Source organism: Bactrocera latifrons, unplaced genomic scaffold, assembly GCF_001853355.1.
Source record: "Bactrocera latifrons isolate USDA-ARS-PBARC rearing strain unplaced genomic scaffold, ASM185335v1 scaffold_206, whole genome shotgun sequence".
Classification (NCBI taxonomy): domain Eukaryota; kingdom Metazoa; phylum Arthropoda; class Insecta; order Diptera; family Tephritidae; genus Bactrocera; species Bactrocera latifrons.
The window spans coordinates 409,681-431,736 of NW_017535586.1; the positions used below are offsets into that span (position 1 = coordinate 409,681).

General features: G+C 33.2%; 3 protein-coding genes across 6 annotated transcripts; 1 reads left to right on the forward strand and 2 right to left on the reverse strand.

Annotated features, from left to right (window-relative positions):
- Nucleotides 1-6,105: 6,105 nt before the first annotated feature.
- LOC108968170 lies at nucleotides 6,106-10,678 on the reverse strand. 3 transcript variants are annotated; one of them, XM_018931980.1, is made up of 5 exons: nucleotides 10,486-10,678; nucleotides 7,118-7,766; nucleotides 6,865-7,039; nucleotides 6,562-6,775; nucleotides 6,222-6,429 (listed from the first exon to the last, which is right to left on the reverse strand). In XM_018931980.1, the coding sequence occupies exons 2-5, from the start codon at nucleotides 7,754-7,756 to the stop codon at nucleotides 6,222-6,224; spliced, it is 1,236 nt and encodes a 411-aa protein (XP_018787525.1). In that variant the 5' UTR covers nucleotides 7,757-7,766; nucleotides 10,486-10,678. The 3 variants fall into 3 exon arrangements, with proteins under 3 accessions (XP_018787527.1, XP_018787525.1, XP_018787526.1); XM_018931981.1 differs by having other exon boundaries at nucleotides 7,118-7,781; XM_018931982.1 differs by lacking the exon at nucleotides 10,486-10,678 and having other exon boundaries at nucleotides 6,106-6,429; nucleotides 7,118-7,756.
- Nucleotides 10,679-13,545: 2,867 nt separating this feature from the next.
- Nucleotides 13,546-18,749, forward strand: LOC108968237 (ionotropic receptor 25a). The gene is made up of 9 exons (XM_018932147.1): nucleotides 13,546-13,726; nucleotides 14,831-14,980; nucleotides 15,104-15,580; nucleotides 15,661-15,898; nucleotides 15,967-16,081; nucleotides 16,163-16,408; nucleotides 16,468-17,060; nucleotides 17,187-17,702; nucleotides 17,774-18,749. Exons 1-9 carry the CDS (start codon nucleotides 13,621-13,623, stop codon nucleotides 18,153-18,155), a joined length of 2,823 nt encoding a protein of 940 aa, XP_018787692.1. The 5' UTR covers nucleotides 13,546-13,620; the 3' UTR covers nucleotides 18,156-18,749.
- Nucleotides 18,750-18,824: 75 nt separating this feature from the next.
- Nucleotides 18,825-20,231, reverse strand: LOC108968238 (protein farnesyltransferase/geranylgeranyltransferase type-1 subunit alpha). Of its 2 annotated transcripts, XM_018932149.1 has the most exons (4): nucleotides 20,170-20,231; nucleotides 19,954-20,107; nucleotides 19,508-19,862; nucleotides 18,825-19,436 (listed from the first exon to the last, which is right to left on the reverse strand). In XM_018932149.1, the coding sequence occupies exons 2-4, from the start codon at nucleotides 20,087-20,089 to the stop codon at nucleotides 18,953-18,955; spliced, it is 975 nt and encodes a 324-aa protein (XP_018787694.1). In that variant the 5' UTR covers nucleotides 20,090-20,107; nucleotides 20,170-20,231; the 3' UTR covers nucleotides 18,825-18,952. The 2 variants fall into 2 exon arrangements, with proteins under 2 accessions (XP_018787694.1, XP_018787693.1); XM_018932148.1 differs by having other exon boundaries at nucleotides 19,954-20,199.
- Nucleotides 20,232-22,056: the final 1,825 nt, after the last annotated feature.

The following is a 22,056-nucleotide window of genomic DNA, read 5'->3' on the forward strand; positions in this document are numbered from 1 at the left end:
CAGTTTGTTGACGGTGGGCTTTAATCTTTCACACAATACGCTCGATAGAACCTTGTATGCGATATTGAGGAGGCTTATCCGCCTTCTCCTGGCGTTGTGCGTTCACTGCCATTCAGCTGGCTGGAGAAGTGTTCCCTCCATTATTTAAGTATGCTCTGGGCATCGGTGACTAGATCACCTTTGGGGATTCTACGTTACTACCTTAATAAAATAAAAATCCGATTATTTGTTTTGGGAGAGAACCCGAGAGAACTCCGTTAAGGCTTTGAACAACACTCGTTGGTTTCTTGACATTACCAGTTATAAACATCAGTAATAGCGACCTAGATCCAAGCACTTGAACTAATTGGAAAACGTATGTAGCTGGCCGTGACTGAGGAAAGGAGATTCGCAGAACAGTGAGCCAAATGAAATACTACATTTTCTCTGGGTCGCAAACAGTACATTCATGAGGTGTTTTTGTTATTACTTAATCATTACTATTAATTAATTAAACTTACAAACACACAATAAAAAAATATCAATGCAGTTCACTAGGTAAACCTTAGGCTCACTAATTTTATGTCGCCTTGCGGACAACAACTGCTTTTATATGCATATGTAAAGAGATATATAGCCTTCATATATGTACATACTACATATGGTATGTATACATATATTTGAATTAAAAACCGAACTGAATAAATGCAAACAAGTCAGATATATGTATTTACACATACGTATGGACATATACTTATATAATTAGATATATGTATATATCTGTTGACAGCTAATTAGGAACGCCACTTGTTTTGAATTAAGCAATAAATAATGATATTATATAATGGTATTGATTCTGCGGTCAATGCCTGTTGAACTTTTCCGTGGTCTTTTCGCTAACAGGTAATGAAAAAATATATGTATATATTATATATGTATGTATATATTTTTTGAGCATTTCAACTGATCCACAGTTTTTTTGTATCCATTTTCAGCTTGACGAAGGTCCATACTACAAAGCTTGAATAAAATAGTTAATATATTTTAAAGAACAGCTTTGAAACAAACAATAACCAGAAATAACTATTATTATTATTAAAAATTAACACCTGTTTTATATTACTATTTATGTTGTGAATATAGTAATGAAAACAATACAAGACTTTTAGGAGAATAAAAAACGGTATATCAAAACAGCAGCCGCCTTTAAAAAAGAACATTTCTAATTAGCTATCACCAGCTGTACATATGAATGTAATGCATAAGATAGATATTTATTTATTTTACACAGTCATATATGCCATTGTTACTAAATATGTAAAATATATGTATGTACTGCTAAACGTCAATAACAGCCTTGATATGAACGATGTGAACAACTTCCACATTTGTTACACCACATACACACATTCATATGTACATACAAAAAGCAATCACATTCCATATGAAGTATGAAAACCAATTCCCATTATGATGTCTTAATGCTTGTGGCGTACTTCAATAACCCACAAAAAGCCATATACTCCAATAATCTTGGTTAAAATTTTAGTATTTTTCCATGCCATGAAAACATTCTATCACTTAGCAATGCCGGGAGAGTCTACCACTCTCAAGTATTATCAGAGAAAACAGCGAAGAGCATTATAGCCTCCTCAAATATTGACCCGAGTGTATTAAATCTACTGAACATCTTAAAAAGCAAAGTATATAGTAGAATCTTAACTCTAAAATTTATTAATGACTAATAAATTATTGTATTTACATACATATTTACATATGTATATGTGTATGTAGGCGGAACACAGTTCTTGATAGAAAGAAGGTAAGCTATTGGATTTTATTTTTCTCTGCAGCACACATATGCATTCATAACTGCGAACATATGTATGTATGTATACATGGACATAAGTATGCAAACATTTGCTTATGTAGCCTAGGTGCATAATATTGCATATTTTCCAATAAAGCCAGCTAAACAACTTTATTATCATATTGTATGGTACAATATTGTTGTTTTTAAAACCTGCTCGTGTTGACTTTATTCCGTGCTTAACACATACATATACGTTCAATGGTACATACTTGTACGTACACATACTTATGAATATAAAATATTATACTCAGCAGATTTTATTCCCAATATACATATGTACATGAATGAATGTGGTTTATAAATATAAATATGTACATACATATATACAAATGTATATGAGAATTATCGCATACATATTTTTTCAATTACATTGTTTTCCATAAATGTTGGTACTAAAATCGCAATCAAAACAATAATGTACTATATCTAAAGTTTTTGTTGTCGACTGCAATCAATTAAAACATGTGACGTATTCATCTGAATATGTATGAAGTTCTGTACAACATACATATACATTTAAAGATCTCCTCCTAAAGCATTGTTCAATACAATGTATTAACACATGTACATACATAAGTATGTGTAAAAACGTATCTTCCTAGATTCTATGCAATTTCACTTTCACATGCCATTGAACCCATGAAAGTGAATATGAATAACATTTCCGCCTCTTTGTTGTGCTTTCGAATTCGCCGCTTGTTATTGACCAAGACTAAATAAACGAAGACATATGTATGTATGTATGTATAAACACTTATGACAATGTGACATATTCGTACATATTTCGATATTCATACTTATAGCATGTACATATGTACATACATATGTATATAATATATTCATATTTGTTTATGTCAGACTTTAATTCAATATACTCATGTACATACATACATATATGAATATGCATAGAGATATACATATATATATTCGTACCATATCTACTCTAATATGACGAATTGACTACACGAATTAACTTATTTGTAGTCCCCATTAACCCTTTACTGGTTCACATCAGATTAGTTCCAAGTGTTTCTCGACGTAATAAAAATTTTTAGAGTTATTCTTATAAGCTATTTTAAAAATAGAATAAATTTTACTGTGCTTAAATAAAAAATATTATAATATCTATTAAAAAGTAGTAAGATGTTCTTTCGATAGTTTTGCCAATGCCTATAAATGAAAAATAAGCATAATCACAAACACTTCTGTCTACGTGTGTAATCGTATAACGCACAGTATTTATGCATATATGTGTGACAAAGTAGCCGATCGCTTCGAACCGCCACGAAATAAACATGCACACTTTTGTACAATACATGTACATACATAAAAATAAATATGCAGTAATGAAGACATTTCAGATAAACAAGTAAACATGTTTGTTTCCCATTGCTAATAATTCTTGTCTTGAAAGATAAGGTCAAAATATATACTTTTTTATATATGTATATATATATATATATGTATAATATGTGAATTAATGAATTAGTAGTTAGTTGTAATAAACATATGTATGTATATATATACAGTATGTACTAAAACTAAAGACCCACCAAATGCGTTTTCTTTCTTGCTGTTTACCTTAAAGCAAAGAACAAGAAATAAAAGCGTTTTACATTCGTCTATTATTAGGTTATACTATATATTCGTTTACAACAACATAAATGTTTTTTTTTTGAAAATGAAAATCGGAAAGAGTTAATCAAAATCCCGGAACTGTTGTGGTCTATTTTTCGTGATATGTCTCCATATAAAACATATGAAGAAAATTACAATTTGGGTTTTTGAATACTGGACAATAAGAGGGTAGTGTTTGAATGATAATAATAAAGTGCAAAGAGTTTGTGTACTAAAACAACGTTTAAAAACTATGGACACTTAATTCCAAAACTAGCATTCAACTTGCACCTCGCACATATCAGAGCATACTCTTACACATAAAAGAAGGTGATGCGTTGGACAAATATTTAAATTTTATTCTCATATAATACATACTCTTACACATAAAAGAAGGTGATGCGATGGACAAATATTTAAATTTTATGAATATATTTACAATCAGTCTGGTTATTTTGTAACGCTGTGTATGTATGTATGCTGTTTGCATTTGGCATTATTTATTATGAACGGATGCAAAAAGCTTTGTGCTACCTTTGAACGGTTACTCAGTCTTTATGATCCGAAGAAATCTCCGGTATTGCGAAGTTCGACCATAAAAGGAGGGACAATTTCAGTATTTATATATTAGATGAATATGTATACATACATATGCATATACATATATAGAAGCATAAACGAAGCTATGAAAATACCAGCAAAACACCCAATTTTCAAAAAATCATAAGGATTGTTAATGCGATTTTATGGCTTCCAATTTTCTTGGAATGAGAAGCAACCGTATGCTTACATGCAACCACTCCAATATGCATATACCACAAGCATGTAGATATATGTATATGTACATATGTATGAATACTCTACATACAGTAACCTTTATCATATTAATGTGGAAATAATTAATTCAACCGATTCTTACAACGAGTCAATGAAAATCTTAATTATTAGGTGTTTCAATACTGTTATACATATGGTTAGATAAGTTCTTATGTATTTAGGAATGCATGTATTCTTATTGAAGTATTTTGACTTCGGTTTGATAAACTGAGGCATTAACATTACTTGACTTCATTATCATTGGCGATAAATTGCGTTTGCTTACTTTTTTACACACACACATGTTTGTATAGCAAGTAAGTATGGTAAATATTTTTAATAAAAGTAAGACGTGTTGCATCCATTATTCACAATCACAGCCATGAACATAGACTAAGGAAAGAGACTATTCGTATTTTATTAAGATTTCTTACATATTTCGGATATATGTATATATTATGTATATAGAAACTAGGAGAAGTATTGACCCGATTTTAACCACTGGGCCATACGCATGGTATCTGCGCCCTTGACACATTTTTTGAACATATGAGTAAATATATTAATGACACTATTTGTGCAAAGTTTTACTCTGATGAACATTGATATTTGCGAGGCCGTCCTCATTGCAGTTACCGCGTTACCGCACTGTTAGTAGTTTTCAATATAACTGTCGGCATGTTATTAACTGACTTTACGCTTTTTTCATAGGTGCTAAAAAGATTTCTTTCCACCAAGTTTGGCGGTTTGGAAGATATATCCAGAATAGGAGCGTGGCCGCGCTAACTTAATCTTTTTTTTTTAGCCCATAGGGCTAGTGTGATCTCCTGCACCGTATTCCAGTCTTGTAGCTTAATTGAGTGTTTAGTAACGACACTTTACGCATATACATATGTACATACGTACATATTGCGAGAGTTTAAAAAGTGTCAAACAAGCTTATCAGTTAACTTGATCCTCTAGTTCGCCACACACGACTATGAGTGCGTTCGCAATTACACGTTTCAAGTGGAGCTTCTTAGTAATTCTGTCTGACAGCGAATCATAATTAATTTAAGTCAAATATAACGGCTTATCTATAGCTTATATATACATATGTATGTAGCAATTTGCGTTAATAGAATCATTTATTTACAAACAGTTATACTGATACATAAATAGTTTTTTTAATATAATTTGAGGATTTGTATAAGGAGTGAAAGCAAAAACGGTATGGAAATTCTTTTATCCCCACATTTACCACAGAGGGCACTATGTGTGGCATTGTTAATGGGAGAGCTAGGGCCAAAAGGAAAAACGTATAGTCATCGGGAGACAAACATACTAAATTATTATAATGTTGGTTAAACATAACGACTAGTTCTATTTATATTCTACTTCGTTGCTTTACGTGTTTTAAAATTCGATCAAATATGTTTCAAGTTGATCAAGGAATGTTTACAAACATCGTCTATAATGTGAAGAATTAACATCTCTGATATCTGCCGATCAGTTAACATTCTCTGCTGATAGTCTTTTTGGAATAAAATAACTGGAAAGCATACTTTTAGGCAGAGAATGTTATTAAATAGATAAGGCCAGAGAACGTTTTTTTTACCAGAGAACGTTTATCATGTTTATAGACTTTCCTGTTTATAATTAAACGTTCTGTCTATGATAAACGATCTCTGATTCTCTGACCGTGGGTTCAAATCCTGTTTGGAGCAGATGCATAGAAGTCTCTTATGGCTTTTCGGTATACAAAGTCAACATTCTTGCAGCATTTCAAGTTTGGAAGAGCTTTTTATCGAAAATTAGAGAATAAAACCAAATAAATAAGATGTATATAATTTCTTCAATCACTATGTAATTATTTCTCATACATCTGCAATACTTAAGCTTAGACAGAATAAATAAAGCTTTACAGAGATAATACTCCTTTTGTATATATGTAGTTTTAAATCATTTTAAATTTTTTCGCTAATCGCAAAATATCTTCCAATCGTTTAGTAATCGTTTGCAGTCCACGATTTTTACTTAAAATAGTCATATCTAGATCCTTGAAATCTTCCGGAAGTGTGCTGTTGTCTGCTAAAATAACTTTTGTCATAAATATCGGATGTGGAATTTCAATTGGACCCACACGTCGCACTTCATTCAAAAATCTAATTAACAAAATGAATACACATTTCATTAGAGATATATTAATATTGCTGAGAGTTTTAAAGAAAATTCGGCTTTTCGGTGCTTACCGCTCGGCAGGCCACGCCAAAGCCATATTCTTCGTATATACCTACCCATCATAGGAGTAATCATCAGTATTGATTTGCATTTCTTCCAGATTATGTATAAAAGCGTCATAATAAATTTTCAAAAAACTTTCGAAATTATCTTCAAGCACGGCGCAATCGACGCTAGAGAAGAGGAAAAATATAATATCGTGCGCACAAGACTCATATTGTGCTATTTGAAAGTCCACAAATTTTAACTGCGTGGGTTGATTGCTATCGTCTATTAAAAATAAAAAATAAAAATATATTATAATTTCAAAAATATAACAGATTACAAAATTAATTAGGATTTTAATATTAGTTGTGTACCATATTTAAACATGATGTTGTTTATCCACAAATCGCAATGTACCAAGCTGGTATATAATCCATCGACAGCTTCTGGTTGTTCCAACCATTTATCATAGACTTGAAACCTCTCTAGAATTTTATTGATCGCTTCTTCATTGTTGTTAGTGGCCAATTGAAGATCTTCACGTAATTCCTTGAGAAACCGATTTTTTTTTAAATTTAGTTCAATACTTTCTAAAGTGAAATACATGCCATTGATAAAAATACTCACTCTACGCATTTCGTTTTTCATTTCATCGCCCATCGTGGTATTCATATTGAAGCGGTTGAAATATGGGCGTATGGTTCTTGCAAATAACTCCGTCTTTTTAATGCGCAAAGCAATAGGCAGTGCATGATACTGCGCCATATATTCCAAGACGAGTTTCGCATGAACGTAATCGAACATTTTGTGACGATTGCCAGCTCTATAGCCAGATAATTGGAGATTTTCCTGTACTAGAACAGCATCTCTGTCAACTTTGGTAGCATTTGGATCAAGTGATATTCGACTTCCGTAGTAAGCGGGAAGGCCATCAAATAATTTATCCTTCGATAAGCCAGCTTCAAGTTGCAATAGATGTATTTCTGGTACGACAATCTCGTACATTTTGTTCTCAGTAATACAAGTGCGTTCCGGTTGAAATATTTGCCACCATAAGTCGTTCGTCACAGGAGGCAATTTCGCAATTAAAGGCAGTTCCTCGATGACCCCATTTGGTCTCTTAATTTTAGCTGCTATGGCCAGCATGCAGCTGCCATAGTTGTCGCCTGGCTTGGTGAGGTAACGAGTGCTATACGACTGCAATTCACCACCCGCTAGATGTGGCTGTACAACACTCTTCAGATCCTCTATTCCTGGTACGAACATTTTCTGCAAACTTAAAATTTCACAACTGTCGATTGGCATTTAATTAACTTAATCGGTTAAATTTCAATCCATGTTCTTTGTTTGCAAGATCATTATTGTACAAAGTTGTATCTTTGAGATACGCAAATAAGTGACTTGCAAGAATATATAAATATATGCATCTATGTACATATGAATGTACATGCTTTGGTGCAGAATAAATGAGTAAAGCTTTAGGTTAGACCATACAGCTACACTTATGTACAGCTGCGAGCAATGAAATAGTAGTGGGTGTTAGAGCTTTACATTTCTGTGAGTTGTGTAAAATGCCAAAGAATTTTAACATCCATTGAAATGCAAAAGTGGATCATATTTTTCAGGCTATGTTTATTACTAAAAATATTTATATTTGAATATGTACAAGATATGTTTATTTACAAAGATTTTTTTATGTATGAAACTTGTTGGGAGCAGTAAAATAGTAGTAAAGTACTAAAAATCAAAAAAAGAAATACTGAAAGATTTTTGCAAGTTTTGTCTATAGGAGATCTTAGTACTTGGTAGCATGATCATGATTTTTGATAACTGCACTTCATCGCTTCTTCAGAGAATCTACGAGACTGTGGCATATTTCCGGTGGTGTGCTCTGCCATGATTGCTCCACAACTCGTTGTTATTTTTGGGTTTATCCTTCCACACGGCTTTCTTGACGTCTGCCCAACGGTTTTCAATAGAATAGAGGCCAAGCGATTGAGCTGACCTATCCATGACATCAATTCCATTGACCCGAAACCACTCCTTTGCCACCCTACTGGTATGCTTCGTTTCATTATTCTGCTGAAATATCCTTTTCAGCGGGATGTCCTCTTCAGCAAATGATATCATAATATACTGCATTATATCCACGAATTTGTGTCGGTCCGTTATGCTAGTAATCTTGTGAATTGGGACTGCACAAATAAATTGGGCCTGTAAGAAAAACACACCAAACCATGAAATTCAAACCGCCAACCGTACTCTCTATTAGGGGAGCGTCTTAGATACTGATGGGACCCTTCGCCATTTCTCAATCGGCAAATTCTCAATCGGTCCTTTGGCAAATTTAAGACAACTTGCTATACGATTTTTTTTTAATAACGGTACTTATCGATGACTTCGGAAGTATAAATTATGTTCATGTAGAAGACTTCTCACTGTAGGAACACCGCAGGCCAGGTTCAGTTCATTCCGAATCTCCATAACTGACATTCTAGGTCGAGTCTTGGCACATCTTACAACTATTGGTGTAAAATTCTCGGAAATAATCCATTTTGCGCCACTTTTTTCGTCTTTTTTTATAAATAATTGCATTGTGAGTCGTTGTGGCTTAACGCCCTGCAATCCTTTCCACTCCCTTGTAGGATTTACCGTTGTTTATGACAGATTGAATACATTCTCGTTTTTCGTCACTGCAGTGCTCCCGTGGCCCAAAAAATGTGCAGTCATATTTTTTTTTTGCTTTTTGCATTGAATAATTAATAAAAGATCTGGAAACTTACTTTTTGTTTGATAAAATTAAATTTTTTTTATTAAAAATTATCTGTTTGCAATCATCTCATCGTTCACTACTATTCTATTGCTCGCTCATAAAAACAGATATCCTAACAAAATTAGCTTTAAAGAAGTAAAGGTAAGTAATTTACACTTATTGTTGTATATAACAGGACCGTTATACTTCAGAGAATATAAATAAAATAATGATCGACGGCAATATCATAAAAGAAACAAAATTTAAAGCAAAACTCTCTTGGCCAATAGGCACAACTATTTCAATGCTCGCAACTGTATATGCATACATTGTTACGAAACTGATTAAGAATTATTCAGAACTTAAGTATAGTACATACATATGCATATATATGCGTAGATAGTGCAAATTATAAAATTTCTTTATCTTAAATTTGTATTTAATCTCTGAATAGGCCCCCATAATATAGATATACATATGTACATCGCTATGGACTACACATGTACGTCATATTCATATAGTAACTAATAACATATTGTGTTATCATCCTAACGCAACAAAAATTGCTTTCGAGAACAGTAGTTAGGGAGTCCAATATCACATCTTAATCGAACAATATAAATTAGTAATTGAAGAAAATCTATTTCTAGCAAGTGAATGTCTGACAATTTCTCTTTTGTCTTAAATACGTTTGTGAAAATGGTAATGAAGTAATCAGTTATTTGTTTTGAACAAACAATCAAACAAATTCATATATTTTAATGCGTATGTACTTACATACATACCTTTAATATATTTACTACTATGGTAGAAGTTTTCCCTAAAGAGAAAACACAAAGAGCCAAAGAAATATGATATCAGAACACACAATATGAAACAGAACTCAATAATTAAATTCTTGAGACATGAGCACAAGTACATCATTGACATTCAAGTGATTGCTTGTTAAAGGGAAGTACGTAATTTGAATCTTTGATAATATTACAAATTAATTTTCATGCTGCCAAAAGCAAAACAAGTTTGGCTAGATTGTTTAATTATTTTTAAATTGTAGTAAGCAACAATCTGTGTATCTAACTTAAGTATGCTTAGCGTAAAATAAATGCAATCGGTTAAAATTTTACTTCACGACAAATCGACAAATCCCTATACAACTTTTTACTCCTTGTCTAGAACATATATCCGTTATATATTCATCTACATCTGGACCCGAAAATAAAAATATTACCACATACATATATACCTTGGGAATTTATTTGTGAGACGGATGATTCCCCTTATTTTAAATATAAACAGCCTCGGTGCTTGCCTTAATAGTAGACTTCTAATGGGTACAGATAGAAATAGTCGTTTGTAGTTCGCTGATTTGTTTGTATATCACAATTGAATTCAATTTGTTAAATCTAAATGAACTGCACTTGTCAGCGGTGCTTGGAAGACTGAGGCAAAAACTGATGTGCGTCCCAATGGTCAAAGCTTCAAAGCTGGTATCACCCCCTTATCACGTATCACGTTATTGTGTAGTTGCGGTACTCAAAAAATTTGAATGTAAAGCATCCAAGGAGGTATTCGCATATGTTTTAATCAGTTCGACAAAGACAAATCAGACCAACAAGTTCACACATTCAAACCCATTTGCACATACATATTTGATAATGCAACTGGTTGATAAATGACCTAACATATTGACGGATTCAATATTTGTATATTCATATATAGATATGTAAGTATATAAGTATATCAGGTGTCATTATCAGTTATAAATGAGGTAACAACCTATACGCACACTTGTATATACATACATATGTATATTTTGTTGGCGCTTACATTGTTTGAAAAATATAGTGTCTAGAAAAGATTTATGCCAGATTTTTTCAGAACAGGGATCTTCCCGAAGGCTTGCGATCGCCTATTGTTGCTGCTGCTGTTTGCATATTCATATTTATATATGTGGCAATTGCTACATGGGTGAAGGTAGTAAATTCACTCTTACACTTTTCTCTTTAGTATTTTAAGTACTTAAAGCATTCCGGTGTCATTTAGTTACTATGGAGTGTCTAGATTAACGAAATTTTCTAAATGAGTCGCAACAATAGCGGTCGGTAATGCAGGTAAAGGTTCGTGTCAACGGTGATTTTTCATATGTGAGCATTTTCATATGTTTGTGCATATGAACATATTCACAAAGAAATTACATATTCAGGGAGGTTCTGCAATTCACTTCTGAGTGAATTTCAAACAAATCCACTTCCAATCCCGACATTCGGGGTTCTATATATTTCATTACGAAATATCCAGGTATCATTTATAAATCACTGCAAAAATATTAAAATGTGATATATTTCTCCTAAGGCAAATGGTATTTATATTGCCACAGGCGCGAGAGCATCTAAAATTCGGAAATAGTACTTGCTCAAACAGACTTTTAACTGCTGTAACCATATTTCTATTCAACAAGTTAGAACTTGAACTTGTATTTTAGATAAGTCAAAAAGAAATTCAACAAAAATAAGATACGTATACTTAAAAATTTTCCACATGGGTGTAAAGTTAGGATGATTGACTACCATATGTACATATGTATGTAAAATGTAAGTAAAATGAAAGCTTAAGTTAAGCTTAAAGCTTCGCAATTTTTTTTAATATTTTAATTAACTAATAGGTCCGGTTTTTTTAAAATAAATACATTCATAAAAAGTACAAAATATTTTTTTTAATGTTTATTTATTGGGTGTATAATAGTAAAAAAATGTTGCAATGACACGTAAAAGAAAAAGTCCTGTACCATGTCCACGATTCAAAAAGATTGTTAATTTGTAGGAAAGTCGCTGTCGCGCTATGAAAGATTTTTTTAAATTTGACAAAATGGCGGTGGTTTGAACAATAAGTATCGAATTTGGGATTTTTTTCGACAGTTTTTCGTAGAGAAAAAGGAAGATTTAAAAAAAATTGAAGCTTCCATAGCGCGATAGCCAATAACATTATCAATGTTCTCTCAAAATTGGAATTAGATATCTTTAAAACTCTTCCTTTGAGAGTGGCAAACGTTTTGGAAAAGACCTTCTGAGAAAAACGAGGAGTTGGTTGTTCCCCACTCTGTTCCCTTTCTACAAGAAACGCTGAAGCGACCGTAATAACTTGAATTTCGATTTCAAAATTTAAGAAAATGTTTATTACACTGTCTACTATTAGATAATGCCACAAAAAATCGATTTTTAGAAAATTTCACACTGAGACGATCCCTTAAGTCTTCTAATAAATCGCATATATAGCTTGTACATCACTATGTACTACAAGCGGAATTTCCTTGGGTAATTCAATATAAGAAGGTTTAATATTTGTGTATCTGAATACGCATAAACAAGAGCTATGCAACGTCGGATTGAGGCGCGAATCATTATAAATGAACCATCATAATAGAACTGCCAAGTTGTTAATAATTCTCTTCTTTTAATTCAAGACGTCACAAAGAAAGCATTGTATTGTCGCACTCCAAAGAAAGTAAAATAAGAAATTGTCATAATTTATTTTTCTGTCACATGTTTTTTTGTGCGTAAAAGCATGAAAAACGAGTCAAACATCAAACTATTGAATTAAATCCAGATTTTATCTAAGCGATCTAAGAATCTATTTGGATAACCGGCATTACCAGCAAATAAAATAGAATCTCAGATAATAACTTACCAAATACATATAAATCTATGGCAAGTATATTTTATGCTTTCAACTAAAATTAAGAAAAAACACTAAAATACATACACACATAAAGTGCACACCTGTATCTCAATCCTTTGCATAGGCATACACATACGTAAGTAGGTTGGGGTATACCTCAACTTACATCCATTAATGTGCACTTCTACTATAATTACAATAGTACTATATATAAAATCGTAGGAAACGGTCAGGTATGAACCCCCATATACAACGCAATACACATGTACACGCTATTATATTATATATGCATATGTCAATTTTTGTATACTTGCACATATTGTTAAGTTTATACATAGGTATCGGTATATATTCATATATAATTTTGTATCTAAATGCAATTGAAGGCAAGCTACTGACTATGTACATATGTATGTACATATGGTGTTTCAAGAGGCTCAAACAGAGATGTGTGTATACATTCAAACCCACCTGCGCTTATTTTATAGGTACATATGTATGTGTGTGTTGATACTAAAATATTCAATAAGACAACAAAAAATAAAATGAATTAGTGGTATAATATTGACCGAGCTTTGACATATGGAGGGTTCTGCTGAGGGCACAACAGTTCGTTTGTGTCCTTCTTTAAGTGCGGTTAGACATTAGACTTTTCCAAATATCAGTAACTTTTCTGCTCTTATGATATAATTTTATTTCCATAATGCCAAGTGCATATTTAAAATTCTACAATAACATTGTGACATTTTTGAATATACTATCACTAGTAAGCCTTGCTACCGGACAAACCAATCAAAACATCAATGTTTGTGAGTAAATCATTTATTGTATATATGTAACTAACATATACTTTTTATTCGAAACATTTTCGGTGGTCTAGAGACGCACATTGATTTATGAAATTTTTATATGCTATAACTCAATGACAAATACACAAATGGGTTGTGTTAATTGCATATACTTATATGGGAATAAAAAAGTGACAATTGAATTTAAAAACAGGAAACGCTCTGTTATACATGCATACATATCTATGCACATAAAAGCAGGTACATACTATATGTGAATAAGTAAAGGCAAATGATTTCAGTTAACTGTTGTGGCATTCCTAATTAGCTCCCATCGATTTTTCTGTTGATAATATTAACATTCGTATATATATAATGTTATTAATCATTAGGAACGACTGTCCCGGCTGTCGGTTCAGCGATACATAGATCAGATATAAGAAGGAAAAAGACAGATTTGAACCTTTTTGAAAGTTGAGATTGAAAACTTACCACGAAACAGTGTTCTCCGAAAACAGTTTAAACTTTGTAGTAATAAGAAAAACAGTTAACTTAGGTTGCACCGAAGCTATAATAACCTTCAGAAATAATGAAACAATTTTGCATACAATTGTGGTCAGTTTCTGCAGAAGCTACATATATGATATACAAGGTGCGTTCCAAAGTAAACAGGACTTAAAAAAAAAAACAGAACAAATGGTTTTTTTCAACAAAATCAATTTATTTTATTCATAATAGTCTCCTTCTGCTTTAATACTGCTTTTTGCATGGTCCAAAAGCTTGTCGTGTTAGTAGTGTTTTAGCTCGTTGGCCGGCATGACCGCCAGTATGCCTGTGCAAGCCTTTTGAATATCAAAATGCATTTGTCCGAAAAGAAAGAAGTCGCACGGTGCCATATCAGGTGAATACGGGGAGTGGTTAATGGTTAAAAGGTGATATTTGGTCAAATAATCGGCCCTCGATAAGCAGAAACTCTCTCATAGCACACTAAACAACATGAAGATACCAAATAGCATCACAATAATGTTTATCGCTGTGTTGACAAAAGTGAGATAGTTTTAAATTTTATCTAACTTTAGAATTTCGTCCTTAAAGAAATTTATCTCATTAAATATTTTTTTCTAGTTTTTATTAACGATGCTGACAATGAGCCTGCAGCCAAAGCTGTTACAGTGGTATCAACATATCTGAAGAAAAATCCTAGTTATGGAATATCAATTCAGATTGACCAAGTTGAGGCAAATAAAACCGATGCTAAAACACTTTTGGAATCAAGTAAGTCGTTCCTATAGTGACATTGACTACCATATAATGCGTGGCAATTAATTTAATGAATGCTTGGTTACAAAGCTAGATACCATGAAATCGTTTGATAAAAAAATATCAATTTGTTTTTAGTTTGTTCAAAATATGCGGAGAGCATTGACCGTAAACAACCCCCTCATGTCGTATTCGATACCACAAAATCGGGAATATCTTCGGAAACAGTCAAATCATTTACTCAAGCGTTGGGGTTACCAACTATCAGCGCCTCTTATGGACAGGAAGGAGATTTACGCCAATGGCGCGATATGGATGAGAGCAAACAGAAATATTTGCTTCAGGTAATGCCTCCGGCTGATCTTATACCTGAAGTTGTACGCAGTATTGTACGGAAAATGAATATAACCAATGCAGCCATTCTCTATGATGACACCTACGTCATGGATCATAAGTACAAATCATTATTGCAAAACATACAAACGCGCCATGTAATTACTGGCATTGCGAAGGAGGGAAAACGAGAACGTGAAGAGCAAATAGAGAAACTACGTAATTTAGACATAAATAATTTTTTCATACTGGGGAATTTAATGTCTATTCGCATGGTTTTAGGTGCGAAAGTTCATAAAATACTTATTACTTATTTATATATATATTTCAAATGAAATTTTTTTAATAACTACATATTTTAGAATCAGTAAAACCGACGTATTTTGAACGTAACTTTGCATGGCACGCCATAACTCAAAGTGAAGGTGAAGTTAGTAGTCAACGGGACAACGCCACTATAATGTTCTTGAAACCAATGTCATATGCTCAGAACCGTGACCGCTTTGGGCGTCTAAAGACCACTTTCAATTTGAACGAAGAACCACAAATTATGTCTGCATTTTATTTTGATTTGGCCCTTCGCACTTTTTTGGCTATTAAGTAAATACTATCATTTTGTTTTCCCGAAAACAAACATATTTATAATGCATTATTCGCTCTTCATGTAGGGATATGTTACAATCCGGAGCTTGGCCAAAAAACATGCAGTATATTGGCTGTGATGAATTTCAAGGTGGTAATACCCCAGAGAGAAATATAGACCTTAGGACTGCTTTTACAATGGCGAGTACTGTCCTTCCCATTTAATATACTCATATACATATGTAGTATGTATAATTGAAAATGTGTACTCATTTCATTTAGGTTCAGGAGCCAACTTCTTATGGCATGTTTGAATTAGTTACACAGCCAGGAAAATCATTTAATGGCTACAGTTATATGAAATTTGAAATGGACATTAATGTTCTACAAATTCGTGGAGGGAACTCTGTGAATACAAAATCAATTGGAACTTGGACCGCAGGATTGGACTCGCCGTTAGTTGTTAAAGATGAAGACGTAATGAAAAATCTAACCGCCGATACAGTCTATCGGATTTTTACAGTAGTTGTAGGTTATCCTTCGTCTTACCCATATTAAATTTAATTCGCAATTTTTGTCAACAACAGCAGGCTCCTTTCATTATCAAAGATGAGAAGGCTCCAAAGGGTTATAAAGGCTATTGCATCGATTTAATCAACGAGATAGCAGACATAGTTCATTTTGACTATACTATTCAAGAGGTCGAAGACGGAAAATTTGGCAACATGGATGAAAAGGGCGAATGGAACGGAATTGTGAAAAAATTAATGGACAAACAAGCAGACATTGGCTTAGGTTCCATGCATGTTATGGCTGAACGTGAAATTGTTATCGACTTTACGGTCCCTTACTATGATCTGGTTGGGATTACTATTATGATGCAACGTCCGCAGGTCCCCAGTTCTTTGTTCAAATTTTTAACAGTGCTTGAGACGAACGTTTGGTTGTGTATTTTGGCAGCTTATTTCTTTACTAGCTTTTTGATGTGGATTTTTGATCGATGGAGCCCTTACAGCTACCAGAATAATCGTGAAAAATATAAGGATGACGATGAGAAACGTGAATTCAACCTAAAAGAATGTCTTTGGTTTTGTATGACTTCCTTGACACCGCAAGGTGGCGGTGAGGCACCGAAAAACCTTTCCGGCCGTTTGGTGGCAGCAACATGGTGGCTATTCGGGTATATCAGTTTATATGTACATATTTATGATCTTGTGAATAAACACACATATACACATATATACTTTCCCCTACAAGTGCATACATTTAAATATTTAAGTAGGTATAATGGAATTTTATTTATTAGGTTCATCATTATTGCATCATACACAGCCAATTTGGCTGCATTTTTAACAGTATCTCGGCTCGATACACCCGTAGAATCTTTGGATGATCTTGCAAAGCAGTACAAAATTCTATATGCACCGTTAAATGGCTCCTCAGCAATGACTTATTTTCAAAGAATGGCCAATATTGAGCAACGTTTTTATGAAATATGGAAAGACTTGTCCTTGAATGATTCCCTCACGCCACTCGAGCGCTCAAAACTAGCTGTTTGGGATTACCCAGTTAGTGATAAATATACAAAAATGTGGCAGGCCATGCAGGAAGCCCAGTTACCGGCAACTCTTGAAGAGGCGGTAGAACGAGTTCGCAACTCAACTTCAGCCACCGGTTTCGCCTTTCTGGGTGATGCCACAGATATTCGCTACCTTGTGATGACCAATTGTGATTTGCAGATTGTAGGTGAAGAATTCTCCAGAAAACCATACGCCATTGCCGTTCAACAAGGATCACATCTCAAGGACCAATTTAACAATGCGTGAGTTATTATTTCGAGCAAAAACACATGTATGTAAAAGCATAATATTTTCATTCCTTTTATCAATTCAGAATTTTAACCTTACTTAACAAACGTCAACTGGAAAAATTTAAGGAAAAGTGGTGGAAAAACGATGAAACACAAGCCAAATGTGACAAGCCAGAAGACCAATCAGACGGCATTTCCATACATAATATTGGTGGAGTCTTTATTGTTATATTTGTTGGAATTGGCATGGCCTGCATCACATTGGTATTTGAGTATTGGTGGTATAAATATCGAAAGAATCCCCGCATTGTGGATGTTATTGAAGCGAACTCTGGCGGAAAAGATGGGAAGACAATCGATAGTGTTATTCTTGGACAGACTGGAAAAGAGTACGACAAGGGTGGTAATACCGTGCTTCGGCCACGATTTCATCAGTATCCCACCACATTTAAACCACGGTTTTAAAATATATACAAACATACACATACATACATACATAAATACGTACATATGCTTGTATGCAATCAATCTGCTTAACGAAGTCGGATTTTAAAGTACCGATATTTATACATTTTTAATTACAACGCTGTTTTATAATTAACACATACATATACATATGCACGTAGATATGCCTGTATGTAAGTATGTACGTATTAAAGCATATGCTTTGCTTTTGGAATAAAATATGCACGCACAATTTTTTTTAAATCTTGATGGCAAAAATATATATGTATATGCGTACACTCTAATGAAAAATACAAATAAAAGTGTTAGTGTCTTAATTCATCAAAGCAAAGTTTGTAGCCTAATTTGCATTCTTAATTATGCCCTACTTACCCTTAACTCTTCAGTAAGTAAACATTTTTTGGGCAGTGATAACTACCAACAATTTACTAGAAAATTAAGCGTCGATGTGCATATGTATATCGTGACAACAATAAAAATAATATCTGACGACATTATCTTAAAAATCTAATCTTTAAGAATATACATATATATATAATTCCGGCTACTCTATCGAATTTTGATACAAGCTGCAATGCGGTATAAATAAACGCATGTGGCCATAAATAATTATTATACAAGTACAAAAAGGCAAAATAAACATCAAAAACTCCTTAATACATACGTGTGTACATAAGTAAATATTTATTACTTTCTTCAGAAATTTATTTTAAAAAAATACAGATAAAATATGCATATTCACAAATATGCCGTAAATTTTAAACATACTCTTAGCTAGAGAATTTAATTTTAAGAAGCTACTTTTCTGCTAAATTTTCTTTAAACTGTTCTGCAATATATTGCCAATATTTACGCCGTACAATATCATATTTTTTTGACATGTCATTACAAAGGTTGAACACCTTTCGCGACAATGCATCAGATTCAGTGACATTTGATTGTTGTAGACATTGATCTCTATAAAGATCGATTAAAAAAGCCAATAGGTAAGGCGATCGTACACCACTTGTATACAATTCTTCACAAAACGACAAAACTTCTTGGTGACAGTTTCTTGTACCGTTATCTTCATATTTCAATATGCCTCCTAGATAATTCCAAGCGCTCTCGTTATTTTTCACCACACGAATACGGTTCATTGTATACTGAATTTCGCGTTGCACTACATCTGGAGTGAATCCAAAATGCTTAAGCACGAAAAAGCGCTGATTCCAAGCCGAGTTATTTCTAATATCTTCCGCAATCAGACGATCCACAAAAGACAGCTCATTTTCAAAAAGGCTATGGAAAACATTTCAAGAAAATGCCTACTTGTAAAATGTATATATATTTCTTATATATGTTTTACTCACTCAAATGTTTTTATGGCCCATTGCCTATGTTGCCATGCGTGGTAATTTTTGTTATCACGCTCCAGAGCTACTTCTGTCAACTCCAGCTCCTTCGAAGAATCATTTAACATTTCCACAATAACACGACGATGATGCCAAACTTGGTAATTTTTGGCATTGTCTCGTATAACTTCATCCAAATAGTCTAACTCTTCGTACAGGTCAGATTCCAAGGCTCTTAGTATATCTCGCCGATATTGCCAGACAGTATAATTTGCAGGATTAAGCCGTAATGCGTCTGCTGTTAATTCCAAAGCTCTCTGTGATTTCTCTCTATGTGCCAGCACAGCGCGGAAATAATCAAACACTTCGCGGACTACATTTATAAACAGTACACTATCATTTTAGTAACCAAGTGACGTAAACATATTAAAACTACTTAATTCAGTTCTAAATACTACACTTACATTTGGGACTGTAAGCTATAGCAACAATAGGATGTACTCCATCGTCTTGAGGAATCGGTACAATGTCGGCCCATTCGTTCCGTTCACTGTAAGGAATCCATTCTTCAGACCAGTCGTCGCTATCACTATCGCTCATTTTACCACCTTTTAAATACTTCACAAAATATAATCTATAACAATTTGCCCACAACTACTACTATATATAACAAAACATACAATTTACCCAAGAATTCTTTGAATTGTACCAACAGCTGACTCATAGCTTTGTTCCATTTTTCACTTGACAGCCTGACTGACAGGGTTGCCGTTATAAATATTAGCTATGACGATATATCTAAAGAACATGTCACAATCTTACAAATTTAGAGCCGTTTCCTAGAAGTTTTAATTGACCATTTCCAATGGAAAAAAGATTTATACCTTCATGGCAAGTGGGTTTTCAATCCACCATTTTTTTTTTTGGAGTACGTACAGAAAACGTAAAATATATAAGTTTTCTGGACCTTCCCTGTAACAGAGAACGTACATTATCTATCATGATAGACGTTCTCTGTTATCTGCTTGCTCTTAGTGCTACCAATCATAAAGTCTGTATTACCAAATTAATAATATAAAACCAAGAGAAACAGAACGGATCTAATATTTATCAGGATCTTTTCATTGTTGTTCATCCATCCGTAACTACTAAAATGCAACTAATATTGCAATTTTCTTATGTAGTTTGATATTATTTTAGAAAAAAAGTTAACTTTGGTGGTACTGAAGCTATAATACGAGGGTTGTCTTTATATACCGAGATTAGAGAACAAGAAAATATATATTAATCATCAAAAATCGCTACGTATCATTCACAAGTCAAAAAGAAATCTTGGCAGCTGTATGTCATAGTTATCCGATCTGTACAATTTGTTCAGAGATTTCACCATTGCCTTGGTAAAAAGGTTTATGATATAAGCACTTATATCCGTTCGGTCAGTTTGTATGACAGCTATATGATACATACATCCGATTTATACAATTTCTTTCGAAAATCAACCATTGCCTTAGACCATAAATTCGTGGAGATGTCTTGTTGAAAAGAAAGTTTTCCATACAAGTACTTGATTCCGATCGTTCAGATTTTATGGTAGCTATATGCTATAATGATCCGATCTGAATAATAATTAAAATAAAATCATTACATGTAGTATATTATAATTGGGGTAATTCGTGGGCAAATTTCAAATATTTTAGACATTTAACTATAGTATATCTAATATTAGATTATATGTTTACTTAATTTTGTTGAGACCCATATATGCGGTATAAAGCCAACCAGAAGATAAATGAGAAATATATATATTTGTAACAAATAAGGAACAAATAAGGAACTTTGTGATTTAATTAAGGTATCTCGCATACCATCTCTAATATACATACATATATGGAGGATCAATCAATATAATATTAGTGATATGGGGTCTAGGCCAACCGTTATTTGGAGAACACGCTCACTCAATTTTATTAGGATAACACATATTTTAACCGGAAGTTCGAAAATAACGTTATTTGGTATTTGGGGGTTAAAGGAAATATTGACCCGATTCAACCCAATTTTGACATATAGACATACTATTATTAGGAAAGAATTCTGCCCGAACTTCAATTATATATCTTACACATTGACCGCTATTGTCAGCGAAAAGTTGGTGATAAAAACCTTCCTGGCACTAAAAAACACTGTTATGCGGTTAGCTTTTCCGCCAGAGCAAATTATAGATAAAATGTTATCAAATAAACTTTACTTCGTAAAGTGTTGCGTGTATACATAGGTTTTCACATTACATTCAATTAACATTTAGTATATATAGTACGAATCTTTGCGTAAACCCAAATGAACATTGCGTATGAATATTTATTCTAGTTATAAAATTTTATTGTGTTTCTGCTTGTAAGGAAAGTATTACATAATGGAATTGAGAACTACTGATAGCGAGAACGAACAATATGCACGATACATACATATGTACATGCGAATGACTTCTCGGAAATATAAGACAGACACCTTTTTCAATCAGCGAGCGGAACGAAGGGCCAAGCAGTCTAGCGGGATCTTTCCTGCGC

Coding starts and splice junctions, on each gene's coding strand:
- LOC108968170 (XM_018931982.1), bottom strand. CDS start 7,756: ATGTTCGTACCAGGAATAGAGGATCTGAAGAGTGTTGTACAGCCACAT. Junction 7,040..7,117: donor TGAAAAACGAAATGCGTAGA/GTGAGTATTTTT, acceptor CGGTTTCTCAAG/GAATTACGTGAAGATCTTCA. Junction 6,776..6,864: donor CAACATCATGTTTAAATATG/GTACACAACTAA, acceptor TATTTTTAATAG/ACGATAGCAATCAACCCACG.
- LOC108968237 (XM_018932147.1), top strand. CDS start 13,621: ATGCCAAGTGCATATTTAAAATTCTACAATAACATTGTGACATTTTTG. Junction 16,409..16,467: donor ATCGGATTTTTACAGTAGTT/GTAGGTTATCCT, acceptor TGTCAACAACAG/CAGGCTCCTTTCATTATCAA. Junction 17,703..17,773: donor AAGGACCAATTTAACAATGC/GTGAGTTATTAT, acceptor TTATCAATTCAG/AATTTTAACCTTACTTAACA.
- LOC108968238 (XM_018932149.1), bottom strand. CDS start 20,089: ATGAGCGATAGTGATAGCGACGACTGGTCTGAAGAATGGATTCCTTAC. Junction 19,863..19,953: donor TATAGCTTACAGTCCCAAAT/GTAAGTGTAGTA, acceptor TTATAAATGTAG/TCCGCGAAGTGTTTGATTAT. Junction 19,437..19,507: donor TGGGCCATAAAAACATTTGA/GTGAGTAAAACA, acceptor TGTTTTCCATAG/CCTTTTTGAAAATGAGCTGT.